The sequence below is a fragment of the Dipodomys spectabilis genome, unplaced genomic scaffold, assembly GCF_019054845.1.
Source record: "Dipodomys spectabilis isolate Male_0828 unplaced genomic scaffold, ASM1905484v1 ptg000235l, whole genome shotgun sequence".
Classification (NCBI taxonomy): Eukaryota; Metazoa; Chordata; class Mammalia; order Rodentia; family Heteromyidae; genus Dipodomys; species Dipodomys spectabilis.
In genome coordinates this window covers 3767027-3788261 of record NW_024870912.1, presented here as the reverse complement: position 1 = coordinate 3788261, position 21235 = coordinate 3767027, and the positions used below count along the sequence as shown (strand labels likewise).

The 21235-nt window shown below is 37.4% G+C and overlaps 1 protein-coding gene across 4 annotated transcripts in view; it reads right to left on the bottom strand.

The window, feature by feature from the left end:
- Ptprm (protein tyrosine phosphatase receptor type M) overlaps positions 1-21235 on the bottom strand; it is an 845793-nt gene that overhangs the window by 312655 nt on the left and 511903 nt on the right. For all 4 annotated transcript variants that reach the window (XM_042699184.1, XM_042699185.1, XM_042699186.1 and 1 more), the window contains exons 12-13: positions 6528-6801; positions 5517-5553 (exon numbers count right to left, since the gene is read on the bottom strand). In XM_042699184.1, the coding sequence (XP_042555118.1) occupies positions 5517-5553; positions 6528-6801 (311 nt within the window). The remainder of the gene's footprint in view (positions 1-5516; positions 5554-6527; positions 6802-21235) is intronic.

The following is a 21235-nucleotide window of genomic DNA, read 5'->3' as shown; positions in this document are numbered from 1 at the left end:
TGTGTTGATTACAATGTATATACATCATTTCATAGGCAACATTTAATTTACTATAAAGATAGACTTTACTTTTGTAAGTCTACCTTGTCAGTTTACATCTGGTCATCCATAAAGCCTTCTAAAACTCATGATAGCTTTACTTTTACAGTTACAATAAGGGATCTATAAAAACAAAAGTTAAATAAAACACACAGACTAAGTTAAATAAAACCAATTGGATCAAATGATCATGAAAAAATACAACTGGCCAGGTGCCAGTGGCCTCACACCTGTAATCCTAGCTACTCAGGAGGCTGAGATCTGAGGCTTGCAGTTCAAAACCAGCCTGGGCAGGAAAGTCCATGAGACTCTTATCTCCAATTAACCACCAGAAAACTGGAGGTAGTGCTGTGGCTCAAAGTGGTAGAACAGAAGCCTTGAGTTGAAGAGCTAAGGGACAGTGCCCAGGCCCATAGTTAAACCCCCAAAACCAGTAAGAGCGAGAGAGGGAAAGAGAGGAAGAGAGAGGGAGAGAGAGAGAGAGAGAGAGAGAGAGAGAGACAGACAGACAGACAGAGACAGAGAGACAGAGATATAGAGAGAGACAGAGAGAGGGAGGGAGGGAAAGAGGGGGAGGGAGGGAGGGAAAGAGGGGGAGGGAGGGAGGAAGGAAGGAAGGAAGGAAAGAAGGGATGGAGGGAGGGAGGGAGAATGAGGGAGGGAGGAAGAATTCAACTGTAAAAATGCAACTATGATTTAAAAAACACAAAATAAAATTTTGGAGCAACAGCATTATTTACCATAGCTAAGATATGGAACCAACCCAGATGCCCCTCAGTAGATGAATGGATCAAGAAGATGTGGTATATATACACAATGGAATTCTATGCCTCCATCAGAAAGAATGACATTGCCCCATTTGTTAGGAAATGGAAAGGCTTGGAAAAAATTATATTAAGTGAAGTAAGCCAGGCCCAAAGAAACATAGGTCCCATGGTTTCCCTTATTTGCAATATCTAGTATAGGTATGAGTCAAGCGGAAAAAGTCAGAGAATGTGATGTTAGGAAAACGAACCCTCAAATATGTATTTTAATGTTTTTGTTTCATTCATGCATGTGTTTCTAACGCATTTATAATATTATTTCTTTGTTGCTTTGTATGTCCCTCCCCCACAGTGTAACCCCCGCTTTCACTATATTTGATGTCAGTATAACATGTGGAGGAGACGGGGACAAACAAGTCGTTTAAGGATTCAGGTGGACCTGTTGCAACAATGAGAAGTACAAAATGTCATGTCAAAACCAGCTTTACAATGTCGGTGGGGGGGAGGGAGGGGGGGTATGATTGGGTGGGGGGGAGGGGGGAGGCTGGGAAGGGAGGTGAAGGGTAAACAAAGGAGGAGGCTGCAATGCTTGGTAAGAAATGTATGCATTTTCCTGCCCATGTAATTGTAACCCCTCTGTACAGTATGTTTTCAAATAAAATAAAATAAAATAAAATTAATAAAAAATTAATAAAAAAAAATTATTTGAAAAATCACATATTGTAAATTTTCTCTCTAACATAGCTTCAATGTGTTTCATAAAACTTTTAGAAAAAATGCAAAACAAACATTCTTAAGTATTATCAATCTTCAGGGATATACATCATTGTGGCAGTTATAAAGTTCTTTCTAATTTTATTTCAATAATCAGATAAATTTATTAATTGGTATTTTATAATAAAAGATAATACATATCTTTTTAAGTTTTATTTTATTGTAAAGATGCTGTACAGAGGGAACTAGAAAACTAGAATAGACAATAATAAAAAAATAACAAGTTTTAAAAAAAAAAATTTTTGGAGCAACAAAAAATATTGAAAAACTGTTTTTTACTTCATGGTATAGATTTGAATTAGAATGGTCATATTCAAATATCACAAATACCTTATTATATGGTGTCTTTGGTTTTGTATCAATTTTATCTTAAGGGAGACTATTTTGTGATGTTTGTCTCTAGTCAACAATCAACCTATTGCCATGTGAGCCTATATAGAGGGATCTTACCTGTATGAACAAATTGAAACAGGATATATAAAAATATAGGCAACCCTCAAAATACAAAAATATGTAAGATACACTTGAGGTATATTTTTGCTGTATCTATTTTTTATGAGGCTTTATATTTGCTATGATGAATACCAAAATACATGTTTGGAGTAGGATTAATCACAACATTTAATTTATAAACAGTATTAAGTACATTTTTAAAGACACAACCCTTACTTAAGATTACAAACTATTTCTCTGTAAAACAAATCCACCTCCATGTTTGAAGATGGTTGTCAAAAGCTGTTTCATGAGACCTTTTACATCTTTATGCATTGGAAGTGCTACTTAGGGGAATTGCTTAGTATCCAAAAATCAACCAAGCCACCAATGCTATCAGCAGTATGGGGGAAATCACTCAGGTGTTGGTTTTGTTTTTTTTTTTTAATAGTTTGTTTTCCTTTATTGCTAGGTTCTGACCATTACTCTGATTTACAGGTTTTTGTTTTTTGTTTATTTTTTTTTCCTTGTGCTGGTCCTGGGACTTCGGCACTCTCGAATTTTTGTGGTTAAGGCTAGTGCTCCACCACTTGAGCCACAGCTCTACTTCTGTATTTTTGATGATTAATTGTAGATAAGTCTCTTCGACTTTCCTGCACTGACTGGCTTCAAACTATGATCCTCAGTTGTGGCTTCCTGAGTAGCTAGGATTATAGGTGATCCACTGGTACCTGGCTTTTACTATGGTTCTTTTTTTTTTTTTTTTTTTTGTCAGTGATGGGGCCTGAACTCTGGTCCTGGGCGCTGTCCCTCAGTTCATCAGCTCAATGCTGGCGCTCTACTACTTGAGCCACAGCGCCACTTCTGGCTTTTTCTGCTTATGTGAAGCTGAGGAAGTGAACCCAGGGCCTCATGCATGCAAGGCAAGCACTCTACCACTGAGCCACCTTCCTAGCCCCTACTATGGTTCTTTAAATGTTCTTTTATTTAAAAGGCCTTTGGTTTATGTCCAATCTTTTTTATGTGTTTTATTGTAAAATTAGTATACAGAGGGGTTACAGTTACATGAATAAGTCATGAGTACATTTCCTATGGAGCATTGTTACCCCCTCCTTTGTTTTTCCCCTACCATCCCTTCCCTCCCCAACTCCTCCCTCCCCTACTCAGGGTTTTCCCGAACTCTTGAATTTCAAACATCTTTTGTTACATGATGCCAATGACATTACTAGATCTATGTATTCCCCTGTTTTGACTCAACAGTGAAAATAGATGGAATGTATAGCTTCCTGTGCTATACAAGGAATTTTTAGTTTATAGAAGGGAAAATTTCTCATTATAAAGGTGGTGGCCAATATATTGTGTCATAACGGGGAGTCAGTGAACCTGACTGTGTAGAACTTAATACAACTTCATACAACAGTGTCATCTGCCCACGGGAGGATTAGTTCCTAAGATTTCCTACCTTACTGTGTTTGCATGAAGCAGAAATGAGTAAGTTAGGCAGTGAATAAAAGTTTTCTTCCTATCTTTCCTTCCCAATGAAATTATGTGGCCAGAGTTTGTTGCTGTGTAAATGTTTGCAAGTGATCAGAAAATACAAAATGGGGAATATTCCATGAATCAGGTCATTCGTTTGCCTAATCATACTTTGGTGAACTGAAAAACAAATGATAATATTGATGGACTCTGACTGATGGGAGAAAATGATCCAAATCACCATCTAAATTAAACCCATTGTGAAAACTCCAAACTTGTAAGGCTTTCATATATACTGATTTGTTATTTATATAATTGTTTAACTATGTAAATGACAGGTATTTTGTTGTTTTTTTCCCCCAGTAAACTGAGCAGTGACTCAAGGTCAGATGCTCATACTGTGTTCTAGTATAAGGCTGGGCTTTAAGCATGAGATGAAGGTGAAGACACTCTGAGTCCAAGTGCTTGGAACCACGCCCTGATTCACAGATTATTAGAAGAGAGACCCTGATAAAACAGTTCATGCCCCAAATCCATTTTTCTTCACCTTAAAAATAAGAGTAAGGCCATGGGTCAATAGTTCATGCCTGCAATCCTAGCTACTCAGGAGGCAAGATCTAAGTATATTTTTGCCAGCCTGGGCAAAAATATATGTGAGATTCTTACCTCTAATTAACTATAAAAAAAAGCCTAAAGAAGAGCTGTTAAAGTGGTAAAGTGCTAGCCTTAAATTATAAAGTTAAGGGAAAGTGTTTGGCCCTGAGTTCAAGCCTCCAGACCAGCACAAACACGCAAAAATAAGTACATAAAAATTTTTTAAAAGAGTAGCAGCACTTGTCTCCCTTTTCTTAGTAATAGTGAAGAAATACATGAGAACACATGTATATATGAACTTGATTTCAAAACTTTCAGCTGTGATGTTAAACATAAGGCATTATAAATTAGGCACTTGGAATTAGAGTAACCTTTCAGACCATAAGGGAAACTGAATGACATAATATAATATTTCAAAAAGTCATATTCAGGCACAGCCATGACCTAAGGATCTAAGATGGATCTACATGGATACTTGGTTTGGGAGTTCTGAATATTCTGGTAATAGCTGCTAGTACATATATGAAACATAATCAAAGTTATAATTCCATTCAATTCATTACTAATTGATTCCTATCAAACAACTTAGATATGACATGCTATAAAAAGTCAACTATTTAAAAATATATCTAAATAGTGAAGAGCATGGTGGTGCATGCCTGTAATCCCAGTTACTTTCTCATGCTCTTCTGTATATGATGGTCAGGTGTTGCTATAAAGTCAATGAGACATTTCTGTGCATGTGCAAGGACAAAGGGGCGCATTTCCTTAGGGAGTGCTGGCTGCATGAAGAAGGTATGCAGTCATCCTATCTACTCTCAATGCTCATCCTCTGTCGCATATGTTAGGTTTTTAAGCAGGCCTGGAAGCAAGTTCCACAGTAATAGTAACCAGCTACAGGTTAATAAACAAGCATCAGCATTGACAAAAAGTCTATGCAGACTTTCAGCGTTATTACAACTCTGCCACTGCTAGAAAACAGCAGTGATAGGCACAGTGGTGTAATTTGTAGTCCTAGCTATCATCAAGTGGGATGATCACTTGGGCCCAGGAACTTGGGGGCAGTCTAGGCCACACAAGGGGGATGGAGATATTTTATTTCTTTGTATATGAAAATTTACTGAATGCACTTTTAGCAGCTACTATGCTGTGGCTTAAAACATGCATACTGCCATCATATAAAAAGTAATACCATTTAAAATGAGTTTTGAAAGATAACCATGAAAAACTACTTGGAACAAAGCAATAGTTTCTCATTTAAGAAACATGTACACTTAATAGTCAATATAAACTTTGAAAGTTTCCATGATACCTTTACATACAAATACACATACATACTTAAATTCAATGAATTTATATTTCAAGAGGTTTTGGAACACAGCAGAAGATAAATTTTGAAAAATATAAACCAGGAGATCATCCCACATTTCAACCTACCTTTTGTGGCCACTCTGACACAGTCAATTTTGGTTTCCTGTAGCAAATATAAAGAGGTAAAGTTATTATTCATATTTATTTTCAGGTAATGCAAATGTAGTTCCAGTTGAGTAATATGGATAAGGAAACATCACTTTTCCAAGTATAGCTACTAGCATGTGATAATTATTGTGTGAACTATGCTTGGATACATGTTCTAGCTCCAGGACCATTGGTGGTAGACATTTCCAGACAAGATGAACAGGAGGAGCAACACATGAAATGTCTTTCCTGGTGGCTCTAGGCTCAGATTCGTACTTAAGACCTGTGCTTGCTCTTTATATAAAGAACACTGGGGAAGAATTCTGCATCCTGGATTTTCCCCACTTTTTCTGATAAAGGTCAAGTGGACCATGAAACCCAGATCTATGTTTTGAAGGGGAGATATCATCACAGAATATCAGTCATCACATTTGTTATCTGAGATGACTCTAAAGTTTTCTCAAAGTCCTAGGTTAATCTAAACAGAGAGGGAGAAAACTTTGAAAATGATATATTTTGGTTCTGTTTTATCATTTTACAAGTAAAAAGGCCTCAAACATAGCCACAGCTATCTACTTTTTTTGGCATAAAGGCTTTAAAGCTAAGGAAATGAGGCAGAATAGGATGAAAAGGCAGATGTAAAATTTACAATTTTACAAAAATTGTAAATGAGCTCAACATATGTGTTATAGCTATAGTATTTTCCTGTAAAATAGTAACCTAAGATAAGAATGACTAGCCAACTTTTGGTAATAAGAAAATCTAAAAATTAAAATAATCACATTGACAATATGCTTTCCCAACCAAAAATAAATGGGTATACTCATTTCTTCCACAAATTTCTCTAGTTGAAAATGATAAAATTATTTACAAGGAAATTCACACTTTGTGTGACTTGTATGACTTCATTTTCTCCTACTATCTTACTTAACCAAGGTTCACATTAATAATTCCAAATAGCCTAAATAAACAGTCATTTATAAAACTTACCCCATTGGCTCTACTAGCAGCTTGGAAATAAATTCTGTAGCTTTTATGGGGAAGGAGGGGGGTGTTCCAATATCCATTGTATGTCTTATTATCACCAATTGTGAAAGGCTGAGCAGCTTGGAGGCTGTCTGCTGGAAATTCAGCAGCAAAGTAGTACTGTGAGTTCAATATGGATGCATTCTGGAAGTGAATGGGCACTGGGTAGCACTTTAAGATTTCTGTTGTCTTCTTAGTTCTTCGAGGACGCTCTTCCTCAACAACTATTTGATAGACACTAGAAAAAAATATAATTGTTGATGACATATTATGATAATGGAACTGATCCATGCCACCTTCCTTACATAGAACTGTATATGAAGTAGAAAACACCCTGAAATAAAAAATATACAATAATACGTATGTGATGCCAGTAGACAGTCTTCTTCCTCAGTTCTCTCTTGCTTAATGAACAGGTTATTAAATTCATTCACTCACTGACTAGTTTATTTTGTACCAGTACTGGGGCTTGAATTCAGGGCTTAAGCACTGTCCCTTAGCTTTTCTGCTCAAGCCTGGTGTTCTATCACTTGAGACACACCTCCATTTCTAGCTTTTTGGTAGTTATTTGAAAGTAAGAGACTTCTTCCTGCTTAGGCTGGCTTCAAAATCAAATGCTCAGATATAAGTCTCTTGAGTAGCTAGGATTACAGATATGAGTCATTGGCTCTATATCAAACTAACAGTTTACTGAGAGAAACAAAATTCATTCTAATTTAAAAAATATGTGACAATTTTACTGTTTATAAGTCAGACAATAAAACCTGTAACTGAAGATAGTTTTGCAGAACATTAACTTGGCTGTCATGAGAAATGAAATTATATTGACTGTAGGTTTACAAAGACACAGTCACTGTATTTATTTCTTCCATGGCATATGTGTGAATGCATGAAGTTTTGTCAAGTCACCAACACTCTTCTGTGGTGATTCATATTAAGTAATGTTGCCTTACATTCCTTTGCCATGGACCATGTTCAGTCAAAGATGACATAAGAAAGGGAGTGAAATAAAGAAAACCAAGGCTTTTGGAGCTAGAAGTCATTTCTAAAAGTAAATAATAAACAAGGATAAGATGGAAATGAGAAATTTCAAAAACGCCTGCAAGAATGAGGGCCTCACCCATTGAGGAACAGATCAAAGGCATCTGCTCATGCACTTCCAAGGTCTTTAATTTTCAATAACCTCAGAAGTATGAAAGAAACCTTGAAGGATGGACCTTTTAAAACATTAAGACATTTAAATTTGCTAGAATAATGAACATTTCGTGTACTTTCCTCTCACTGGTTTCTCCTGGTGAGAAGAAACTAAACCTTGACAATAGCTTTTACAAACTGAATTCCAATTAGATGAAAAATCCTTCTAGCAAATTCTTCTAGAAGATGAGATGTATCTTTTCCCTGCAGTAACAGAGAAGCACCACAATTCCCTATAACAATATGTAATTCAAGTGTTTTTTAGTTCAGCTACCCATAATTCCTAGTAAGAAGCACATGACAGGATGCCTAACTCCTCTCATCTTGGGCTCTCTTGTCTGTGTGATGATTGAACCTGTACTTACACAGACCTTCTGTCTGTGTGATGATTGAACCTGTACTTACACAGACCTTCTGTCTTAGTGAATACAACCTCTTAACACAGTTGTAAAGTGCATGCTATCATTCTGTTTAGCTAAAAATCAATTGTTTTAGAACTTCTGCCCTGTTCACAGGTAGTACAACAGATTTACAGGGTGATGATAAATGTTTACAAGTAATATAAAACCAAATGCAAGAGGAGGGGAGGGCCAGGGAAGAAAGGAGAGATAGCAGGAAGGAATATCTTACTTCCTCTTATCAGAGACTTTCCATTGGCTGTAATCTACTGAAATGGGTTGACAAGCTGCTGTCTGTCAGCTGGGAGTCCTGCAGTCCTGGAGCAGACCCCTTACATGTGTCCTATGGAGTGTGGTGTGTTCAGGGTGGTTGGACCATTTATTTGATTGGCTTTTCCAACCAGACTTTCCCAGTATGTATCTGTGTTTAAGAGCATGAGTAAAGGGTCAAGGACAAAGTCTAAATACCACCTGTCCCTTATTAGATGTCAGCTGTGGGAGAAGTTAAACAGGAACACAATCAGACTCACACAGCATTGAAAAAGGTCAACCACCCTCTGGAGATTGCTTTTATGAAGTGTTAAGACAATACGTTGGGGGCTGGGAAGGTGGCTCAGTGGTAGAGTGCTTGCCTTGCATGCATGAGGCCCTGGGTTCGATTCCTCAGCACCACATAAGCAAAAAAATTAAAAAAAAAAAAGACAATACATTGGTCTAGGCTTTAATCTAATTCTGCTAACAACTGAATTAATTTACTTTAAGTTAATTTGAGGAGGGAGGCATACATTTTTTCCTTAGGAAATGAGAGAATTAGGTGGATGTACATGGTGTCTTTCAAATACCTAGAATTTATATTCAACGTGTTAAGAATTGCTCTCACAAAATGAACAAACCATGAAAATTATTACTTGATTTGCAAAGGAACTCTTCAATAATATAAATTATAACACCAACTTCCCTCAAAGAGTCAGTTTTTCTAGTTCATTTGCTGTAGGACAAAATGAACATTTCTAGTTAAAAAAAATAACTTCTAGGAAGTCTATGTGGCAAACAAAGCTGAACAATGAAGATATAAGTGAAGAAAATATTGAATGCAGAAATTATTCTACACTACCACCTGGTCTAGTATGTGTATATTTATTTTTCCCGTTTTCCTAAAGTCCTTGGACTACACAAGGACTTCAGTACCAGGCTGGTATCTTCTCATCTCTCTGCCTGCAGAGAGATTCCCTCCTAATTCTAAACTGACTCCAGGAAAAAGCACAGTCCAGACTTTCCAAGTCACCAAATCCTGACTTCTCCAGAAGGAAACCTCTTTGTCTCTATTCTTTCATCTTGGGTTAGTGGGCAGAAGTCTGCTATCTGTCTATCTGTTTATTGATCTACTTTGTTTTTGTTTTTTTTTTTTATTGTGAAAATACTGTACATAGGGGTTACAATTGCATGGGCAAGATAATGAGTACATTTCTTATCAAGCATTGTAGTCTCCTCCTTTGTTTCCCCTTCTCATCCCTTCCCATTCTCCCCCACCCAATCCTTCTTCCTCCCTCCCCCCCTACCAAAGTTGTAAAGTTCTTTGATCTATTTGTTTTTGTGCTGGCACTAGGGCTTAAACTCAGAGACTTGCAATAGTGACTGTGATCTCCCTAAGCTTTTTCACTCAAGGCTGACACTCTACCATCTGAGCCATAGCTCTACTTCAACTTTTTGCAGGTTAGTTGGAGATAAGATTTGTCTGCCTGAGCTGGCTTCAAGCCTTGATCATCACATTTAAGCCTCCTGAGTCGCTAGGATTTCAGGCATGAGCTTTTTATTTAGCTGGGAATTCTCAGCAGGAAGATTCTCATTAAATTTAGGAACTCTCTGTGACTTTTCCAGGGATTTACTATGGGTTCCACAGTTTCATATACTCTTGCTCTGCTCCAAACTCAGAAAAATATGTGTGCAAAAAGGACCATATATACTGATATAATTATTACTTTCAAGTTTTTAAGTTCTTAGAGGATTCAGGAAGGCTATGGTTAAGTTATTTTTGTGTCTTGTGTCTTCTAATAAACTGGGCCGTGATAGCTATGTTTGAAAGCATAACAATCCAAAAGTCACTTTCATTGTATTTGGGGGTATATTATACATGATATATGCTAGTTAGAATGAAGCTCACTGATATTCCTAGGTGTGCTTTACTTTACTAAAATTTAGTATGAAACTAATTTTATAGTTACATCTTTAATACCTAAGGATTAAAAGAGGAGAAATTTACCAAGGAAAACATATGGTGCTGGTTAAATTTATTTTAGATAACTTACTGGGAGCTAATGGCTTACACCTGTAATCCTAGCTACTCAAGAAATGAGATCTAATAATCAAAGTTTGAAGCCAGCCAGGCAGACAAATCTGAGAGAATGTTATCTACAATTACCCAACAAAAAGCAAGAAGTGGAGCAGTGGCTCAAGTTGTAAGAGTGCCAACCTTCAGTAAAAAAAACAAAAAACAAAAAAACAAACAAAGAGACAGTATGAATATCTGATTACCCAGTACACACATATGTGTGTGTGTGGATATATATATATATATACATATGTGTATATATATATATATATAACTGCTGATTACCCACATTATATATACATATATATATATATAAACATACATTATATATACGTATATATAAATATATATACGTATATATATTATATATACGTATATACAATGTAGTGGGTAACCAGCAGTTAAATAATGAACACCAAGGGAATTTTTAAGTCTTCATGTTTTCTCTACCCTCTTGCACCTCCATCTCCCGCTATCCATCCACCCTTTCTCCACCCTAAACATTAAGTGTAATGTATGAGTGTGTGTTCTTTGTTTACTAAATCAGTGCCTACTATGTCAGGCATTGCCCTGCTTTAACTTAAACAATACAATCTATTGTTCCCTAGTGAAACAAAAAAATTGTGTTTGGTTAACTTAAATACCATCTATGTAATTACGGGTGAAAAATATTACTTTTATCAATCAACAATTTAGAGAAAATTTGAGAACTAAATGAACACTTATGGGTCTCCTTTTTGTTAGCCAGCTAGTATTAGTTATATTATACAGTCTACTCCAGACATATTACTTTTTAAATGGATACCATCTACTCATCTCCAGATATATTAAAGAAAGAACTAAGTTGACTGGAGCAATTTCACACCCCAAATGTCTTTTCATCCTTGCTCCACAAGACAAATTAGATTTGCAAGCATCCAGACCTCAAATCTATTTGCTCTTTAATAATTTAAGCACTGAAAGGTCAAGCAGCTCTTTTCTATTCCCCTTTATCAAAGTCCAAGTGCTAATGAAAAATAGCTAAATCCTTTCCCCTGCCCAGTTGCCATACATTGCCATCTCCCTAATAGAAATTAACACATTATTAGCACCTAGGTCAATGCTACCCTGACTGAATTATTTGGCTGCTGTTTTTTACCTGTACATCATTTCACTAATGAATTATGTGAAATCTTTCCATCCACGATCTTTATCTTAAAACTAGCTTTGAAAAAAATCTCACTGAATTTTTTTTCCTGAAAAAGATTAAAGAAAGCAAATCTCAAGGATGGAAAGCCGATCAGAAGTTTCTAGCTTAGTGAGCTGAATTAAAATTCGATTATCCTTTTAATGTATTACTTAGGCCCCTTTTGTTTATTAAGTTTCTCCATTCCTTGCCCAGTTCTACCACTACTCTGGAATTTCAACTAACACAAAATCTTCTGACAGTACTTGCAATATTAAAGTTCAGCCCGTGGTGAAAATGAATCTGCCCCAAATGTGACATCACTATATCAGAACTTTCCAATGGAAGGAAATTTAAAGTTTAATTTATACTAGGCTTTTCTACAAAAAAATTCTAAGGCCTTCACAAGGAGAATAAGAAATCTGCATTTATATAGAATAGTACATTAAGTATAACCTAGAAAAGAACATCTGAACATCTTTCATGTAGTTGCATAGACTTGAAAGTTCAAATGTGATAAAATGATTTTAGCTTTCTCCTAACTTTGAGGTCTTTCAGAGGAATCCTGTAACAGATTGGAAATGGACTTAAATTTTGGTGTCCTAATTCATTTCATGATTAAACCCTTCATTCTTATCCATTTATTCTATTTCTTATCAACATAAAATATTAGAGAGTTACCCAACTGGTTAACAGAAGGACAGACAGGGAGCAGAGGAGACAGGGAAGACACAATGATCCTTTCATTGTGCTCTTGTTAAATCCTTTAAAACAAGCTTTATTCAGTATTCCAGAGACTCAGAATCTTGCTACTTAATGGAATTTTAGAGCCACTTTGGCCCTGATTTGCAAGTTTTGATACAATTCATACCTTCTCTATGTATAAAAAGAAGAGAGATTGGTATTGATATCTTTCTGAAGGCTATTATTTAGGGATAGTATTAATTATACACAAAGCATGCAAAATAAGTGTGCAACCAAGGTTTATTGGCAGACAACCACAAGAAATGGGATGCCTTTCTTGTTCTTTGTTCAGGTATAGTCCCTGACAAAACCCATTACCATTCACTGAAATAACACCCAAATAATGTGGCATGGTAAGACTTAACTAGCTTTTCACAAGTATGTCCCCAGTTTAACATGAGGAAAAATTGGCTCTGAATTCAATATGTTGCATCATTTTAGAATTCCTTAGATTCCTACCTGAAGCCTTATCATTAAGAGCAAATGACCTTACACTGTTCTGAACCATTAAATTGCAAATGGTAACTGGTAATTAGTTTCACAGAGAGTGGGCACTGGATAATACATGGCACAGCACCAGCATACCTTTGGGATTGGGCATCCTCTGTTAGCATCTTTAATTTGTCTTTTTCCTATTGTGATCTGAAGGCTGGTCATAAATTCCCATGAAATATTTCTGGGCCACCACAAATATACTTTATGTTCTCTCAGCTATAACTCATTACACAAAGCTTTCCTGGTACCGGTGAGTTACCATTGCCATGAGAGTGTGTGTGAGTGTGTGTGTGTGCGTGTGTGTGTGTGTGTGTGTGTGTGTGTGTGTGTGTGTGTGTGTGAATGTGTATGTGCTCTTAAGAGTTGAATTCCCTGTTGCTCTGCTAGTCAGGCATAAATTCTACTAGAATAAAATATTAATTATAGCTGAAAGATTGGATAAGAAATATGAACACAATTACCATTCCATATTGTGAACATAGGGCAGACTGGAAAAATTCTGTAGCTATTAAGGACTGTAATAACAACAATAACAACAATAGTAACAACAACAATAATAATAAAAGGATCATGTTAGACTTAGGCTGTGAAGCTTTCAAAAAGGACAGCTGTCTTTAACCCTCCCAACAGGTACCATATTTGCAGTAACTTAGTAAATCACTGAGTGTGATTTCTACTGCATTTTAAACAATGGAGACATTTTCCTTTCCATTTCCTATATCACCTATTTTTGTTTATCTTGATGCTATCATTATGACTTCATAACAAAAAAGATCACATATAAAAAAGTAAAATTCAAGGGCTTGGACCTGGTGCCTCATGCTTGTAACCCTAGCAACTCAGAAGACTGATATCAGTGATTTGAGGCCAGCCTGGGAAGGAAAGTCTAAGAGATTCCATCTCCAAATAGCCAAAAAACAAAACAAAATTAAATAAACAGACTGGAGGCATGACTCAAGTGTTAGAGTACTAGCTGTGATCAAGAAATACGACACTGCAATGCCCTGAGTTGAAGCCCCACTACTGGCATTAAAAATATAATTCAAGATCAGTTATTGTTATGAAAATTGCTCTATTAAACAGCCCTAGTAATTTCAATAAAATTAGAAATCAAGTACTAATAAAGATACCCCATGGTTCAGAATATTCTTACTATGGAATTCTTTTCGAAGATTTTGGAGTATCTGGGATTTCGGAATTTCTTACTATGGATATTCAACTGGTCAAGTCTATCTCCAAATCTGAAAGGATTTGAAATCTAAAACATTTTTTGTCTCAATCATGCAGCATAAGTAATATTATACTTATTTCAGAATCTTTCTGTCCTGAGCCATTTAATTGCTGTGGGTGATATGAACAGGGACGGGTATGGTCACCCAAGGAGCAGGTGCCAAAACAGGAGTGCCACTGAGTTCCACAACACTGAAGTGGAAGCTACCATCTACAGGGGCTGGTTCCAGCTTTCCCAACAAAACTATCCACCACCTACCAAGTCTTTCAACCTCTCATATCTCATGATTCCTGGCACAAAGACAGGGAAAATTGGGACATTAATAAATGTGAAGAAAATTATTTAACTCATTTTCTTCTGTTTGTCCTTTTCATGATTTTTTTCATGCTCTAATAACCCCTGAGTTACCCTCCCTCCCAGTATTCCTCAAAATATCACAGGTTTTCTCATTCAATTCTCACAGTGCCTGGCTCCTGGCAGGACTCTCCTACAGGGCATGAAAGCCAGGGTAGTCTTGCCCCACTAGCCCTGAGAGGAGAAAGGTCAGGAGAGTGGGGAGGGAGGCCAGCTGAAGGGGCATGCTTAGTCAAATTGAAAGTACTCTAGAAAGTGCCGCTAGAACCACCCCTGAGGTAACATGACCTATAATTCCTCAACTTCAGCACATTATTTCATATCTAAATTTGCTCTTGGCAGTATTGGGTTTGAACTTAGGGCCCCAAGTTTGCTTAAGTTTCTTGCTTGACTGGTGTACTACCACTTGGGCCATGTCTCTGGCATGCTTTTCACTGACTGTTTTGGAGATAGAATCTCCTGGGTTTTTCTGCCTGAGCTGTCTTTGAACCATAATCCTCCATATCTCAGCCTCCTGAGTAGCTAAGATTACCAATATGAGCTATTGGTTCCTAGCTCATATATATTTTAATTACTAACGTCAATTCAAAATGTTTCTTTGATCTTTGGGGAATGGTGATGGGAGAATTTAGTCCCAGAAACCATCTTAGCCTTTAAGGTGGGCAGCCTCCCGTCTCCTCTCCCCCATAGGTGGTCTGCGGCTTCTCTTCAACAGGAAGTCTGGGTTCACTAGTACAGTTACATGTGAGGCTCTTTTCAGGAGACTACAGTTCTCTGATCTAATACACAGAATCCTTCAGAGAAGATTATGTGGAGGAGAAAGATATTTGAAAAACAGGGTAGGGAAGGCAATACAGTGTATTTTTATGCACAGAAACAAGTTTGAAATGGAGTTAGAGGAAAAGTTAAATTAAGTTTCATTGTATAAATGCTCCAATACATCTAGTCTATTATTATTATTATATTATCTTTCCCCTACAATTTTTAAAGCTTCTTACCAAGGGTTCTTGAAGAACAAACTTCATTTCCAAAATGAATTTATAAAAAAGACTGACATTGTCATCTAAGAAGCAACATTAATAAAAGTGATCTTTGTTTCCTGGCAGTAAGGAATCCACAGTCTTATTTTTTAATACAATAAAACTTACCTAAAAGCAGGTAGGGAAGGGTAGGGGTGATCCTAAGGGATTTCTGTAAACACGCAACTGTGGAGACCTGGCAATAGTAATTGATAATGAAACAAGCTAATATCATGATATGAAAACTGAGGTTTTACCATAGAATGAATAGCATTCTGCTCTTTGTCCCCAGTGAAAAAGAGAAATTACTAGATTGAAAGTCAGAGTTCCTTTCCTGAAAGCATTTAGCAAGGGATAGAACCTTTCCTCAAGAGTCCAGAACTGAGACAAAAAACATTTAGTCCTAATAAGTTCAGACATTTCTATGATGTACATTTCTTCAGTGAACTAAAAATGAGCAGTCAAAGGGTACTTAAAAGCACCTCAAAATACTAGGCATAAGGCTCAAGTTCAAGGACAGCTCAGACAGAAATGTCTATGAGACTCAATCATCAAAATAGTAAGTAAAAGGCAGGCTAGACTTGTGGCTCAAATGGTAGAGTACCAGTTGAGCAAATGCAAGGTGCTGAGTTCAATGTCCGGTGCTGCCAAATGAATAAATTGGTAAGTAAATATGAATAAATGAGGAAATGAATAAATAAATAAAATGACCTAGCCCTCTAATGCAATTTTATTTATGCTCTAGCTTCTTAACATTACAAGACTAAATGCTTAGGGGATTGTGATGGAGCTTGGCCTGAGCCGCTCCCAAACTATTTTGGTCTGAAAATAATAATGAAGAAAACTAAGAACATTGCTTCTAAGAATTAAGTAATAAGGGTAGACTATATCATGACAATCTAGAAACAAAGGTAGAAGAAAGGGAAAAACAATGTCTGTTAATATGCAGAAGAGTCCACATCTACAAAGGACAGTGCAAGCACTTTGCTCCAGTCAGCAAGGAAGATGCCCCATGACCCAGGGCAGTGGGGAACCAGGGCAGCAGGAAGGAGACAGGGTATCCAGGGCTTATCAGCCCTGAGGATCGGAGTTCAGTATTTGGAGCTATTCAGAAAGTGCCTGGCTTTGGGGTAAGAGAGTACAAGTCTATGAACCTTCCCAAACCTCAGTTTCTTCAACTGTCCAGGAATCTGGGATCTAACAGAGAAGGCTGCCCTGGGCAATTTAAAAGCATTTTATAAATGACCAAGCAGAGTCCTGGAACATTACAGCTCTTACTCCAAGTAGCAATTCTGATTTGCTATCATTATAGTTATTATATCTCTATCACAAGTTGCTCAGAAGACCATAATGGAGTTTGGGGGATATTATACTAGGACTTGGAGAATGTTCTAAGACAGGCTGAATAAAAGGGAAGCCATGTTATCTACCAGTTACTTCTGCTATTAATGGACAATAAGAAAAGTTTACTACCTGGGGTATCGGCCATATGAGGTGCCATCCAATTTGTGTACAGGTCATTAACTCTAGTTACTTGGTCATCTCTAGTTATCCTTGAGACATATATTATTAATGTTTCCTAACTGATGAGGAAGATTGAGTCTCAGAAAAGGTGTATAAGCTTCCTCAGGTTATGGGTATATAACTCCATGCTGAGGCTGCATTGCATTGTAGTTCTTAACACTTTGTGCTTTCCTTCTGTCATAATTCCAAACTACAATGCTCTTACTGATGAAGGTCTTTGGATGGGGCAGGAGATCTTCTATATCATTGATGATATCAGAATGCACAAAGAACATTAATGCCCAGGGAATAAAAAGGGCAGCAGTGATTAGATATTTTAAGTATGCTACTAAGGCAGCACATCAAAGGAATGAAGCCCAAAGAGTAAATAGGTCAATATGTTTTGTAGACAAAATATCTTTATCCTCTCTTATGTTAACAAAGTGGTTGAAAATTCTTATCTTCCAACTCCCTAATCCCTTTTCCCTTTTCATTTCTTTTTTGCTGGTACTGGGGCTTGAATTCAGGCCAGATGCTGTCCCTTAGCTTTTTTGCTGAAGGCTGGCACTCTACCACCCCACAAAGCTCTATGTCTGACTTATTTTTAACTGTTTAATTGGATTCCCTGTTGCACTGGCTTCCAACTGAGATCCTTAGATCTCACTCTCCTACTTGGCTAGAGTTACAACTGTGAGCCACCAGTGCTCAGCTTTTGCCTAATCTTTTAAGGACTATTCTTTTCACATGTTTTCCTAAAATTCGAAGAGAGGACTCTGTAATACCCTTTTGTTTCCTCAGCTCACAGGAATTCATTTACAGAAAAACCATGTGAGAGTCTGCAAAGGAAATGCAGGTGCTGACTCCAGGAGAGCCAGGTAACAGATACAGACTTTCTTAAAGAAGTGATGGAGATGGCGCTTTGGAGAGAAAGTCTCTGCCCAGTGCAGGAATTTTCCTCCTGCTGTCTCCCGGTAACTCTTCCTTGTCCTATGAAAACCCTTTGCACCCCTGACTCACCCCATAAGTGACCCATCCATCTTCCAACTAAAAGCCTCAAATGCCCACTTACTTCCTCTGTGTCTCTACCCTACTCCCAGCTTATATGCAAATCAACTCTTAGTTTTGCCCTAGTAAAAACCTTTCCAGTTCAATAATTTTAATAAAACAAAAAAATACTTACTGGGAGCTTGGCACAGATCCAGGATTAGAAATACTGAGTAATAATTTCATACGACAGTCCCTGTTTTTGAAAGGCCTGATGGTTTAGCAGCCAGTATATAAGAGTAGAGTGAGCTAGTTTGAGAGAATAGCAGGCCAGAGAAGACCCAAAGAGTTGTCAGTCACTCAGGCCATATCTCAGAGGAGGATGGAAAAAAACTTGAGAGTAGTGAGTATATATGTGTTTGAGGTAGGAGCCATATACAGAAGAAAGAAAAAGGAAGAGGGGATTCCATTAAGAAAACATCACACACAAAATACATATGAACTAAATGTCTCAGTACCCTGCATACTCTCAGGACTGAGGATGGTCCTCTCTCCACCTCTACATGGTTCTTTCTCTGTATAGTTTCAGTTACCCAAAGTACAAAATATGAAATTTAAAATCCAAAGAAATAAAATTGTGGGTTCCAAATTGCATGCTGTTCTGAGTAGTATGGTGAGCTGCTGGTCCAGTCTCCCTCAGCCTGTGATGTATCCTGCCTTTCTGCACTATATATGCTGCAGTCCCGTTGGCCACTTAGTAACTGTCTCAGTTATCAGATTAACTATTGTGTATCTCAGTGTTTGTGATCACATCATCCTTATCTTACCTAATTATAGCCTCCGTGTGGAATACCAGTCAGCAATTTTATTAAGTTATAATTATGATTTATTAAGTTATTATTTCTATGGTTCTGTTAATTGCTACTGTTAATATTTTATATACTTAACTGTGAATTAAACTTTATTACAGATACGTATGGATAGGGGAAAACATGGTATATAGACAGTTTAGCAGTAGTTGTGATTTCAGGAATCCACTAGGGGTCTTGGGAAATATCCTCCAATATTTCCAGTTCCAGTTGGAGGGTGGCTCCCAGGAGGCTCTCATAGAAAGTGACTAGGTGCCAGAAGCCTTGCATATTAGAGGAAGCATGGCTTTATCCGCAGACCATGTACAGCCCGAATGGGTTATTCTGAAGCAGGCGAATGAAAGCTCTGATAGTAGAGTTAAGACATGGATTGGAGATGTCAGAAACAGAAGTTTGCACGGAAGCAGTCATTAATGGTGTGGATGGACAGGGAAGGATAAATGTTCTAAAGAGACAGTACAGATAGGCAAACAGACCATGACCTTCCTGATGGGATCTGTCTGGATGGCTGAAATGGCTTATTTGAAATAAATTTTCTGAATTTCTTTTCTCAATAAAAATGAATGAATGAATAACTGATTGATTCAGAGTAAAGGCTCGTTGTTCTTTTATGCTTCTCCACTATAGAGAAGGGTCATGGTATCTAACTTTTATTTAAAGATCACAATATGAATTCAAAACTCTACTTGCTGAATAGTTAAAGGGAGGTCTTGGGTCTCTGGTTTCTTAACTGGAAAAGTTTTCAGGTGATAATTAGTTCTGTTGGCAAAAGAAAGAATGAGTTATAGTTTGATAAACATTTACTGCACGATTAATTAGGTTGGAGGTACTGAGTAGTACTCAGAAAGGAAATAATGAAAATCCTATTACATTTACATACATTTTTGTGTAATTTGGATTTGGAAAATAGTCACTCACAAGATTAAGTCCATAAATCAAATTAAGGCTCCCAATTGCTGGCCCAGACCTCATGTGTGTATTTTCAATTTTATTAACTAGGATGACCACTTTCACATCCCTCAGACATTTCTTTATTTTTCTTCTTTATGATGTTTATTTTCCTTTTTTATCTTTAAGGAGTTGTACAACATATTCAACATATCAGTTAGTGAGTATAATGCATCTTGATCAAAGTCATCATCATTCTCTCCCATCTTTCCCAACCTTACCATCCCTTCAATTTTTCTAGTTCCATTTTCACACACACACACACACACACACACACACACACACACACACACACACACACACACACACACACACACATTAGGACTGCAGTTCCCCATCCTTCCTCACTCTATTCTCTCATTCTCATACATTTCTTCTATCCAATGAACCTGAAGACCAATAGTCCTGCCTGGTCACTTTCTACTTTCCCATTTAGTTTCAGCTTTCCTAATTCACTCTCAGGAAGACATGGTGGAGATTCCCTGCATGTGGCTGGTCAATCTGGATATATCAAGTAGCACTAATCACAGCCAGCACCCTGGCCTAAAGACAGCCAGCGCTGGTGAATGAAGAGTGACTGAATCATGGCCAACAGTCATCCCTAAAGCTCCCATAATATTTGTCATTGGGAAGTGGGGCTGTGGCTCAAGTGGTAGAGTGCTAGCCTTGAGCTCAGGGACAGTGCTCAGGCCCAGAGTTCAAGCCCCATGACCGACCAAAAACTGACCCCCCCAAAAAAACACCATAATATTTGTCAGTGTAACAATGAGATGTACAAGTTGTTATGTCGAAAAACGAACTTAACAACTTCGGTTGGGGGGGGGAGGAGGATCGGGTAGGGAGTAGAGGGGTATGGGAAGGGATGGGAAAGGAAGGGAAGGGGAAACAAAGGAGCAGGCAACAATGCTTGATAAGAAATGTACTCATTATCTTGCCCATGTAATTGTAACCCCTCTGTATGGTATTTTCACAATAAAAAAATTAAAATTAAAAAAAATTGTCAGGGTAATGAAGGGTGAGGATTTCAACTAGACACTTGTACCTCATCTTTGTCTCTTCTTTGTCTCTTTCCCTTTGCAATACCTCTTAGATTACAACACACACTTCTTGTCCAGTCATCCATCCACGTTCCCTGTCCTTTTAATTTTAGTTTGTTTTTGAGATAGGGCTTTACTAACTTTGCTTGAGTTTGCCTCAGTCATTCTGTCTGCCTTCTGAGTAGTGGAAATTACAGCTCTGAACCAAACCTGCCCACCCATTCTCTCCTTTCACTTTTTATTCCCTCTCCTATAGCTGACATTCATAGCAAAACATATTCATATGCACATACCCCTGAACAATACATATCTTTCATGATCCAGCTTCTTGTCCCAGAGTTTTATTGCCTTTCAAACCTCTTAGCAGACTTCCTATGTACCAACCACTCCCTGTGCAGGACA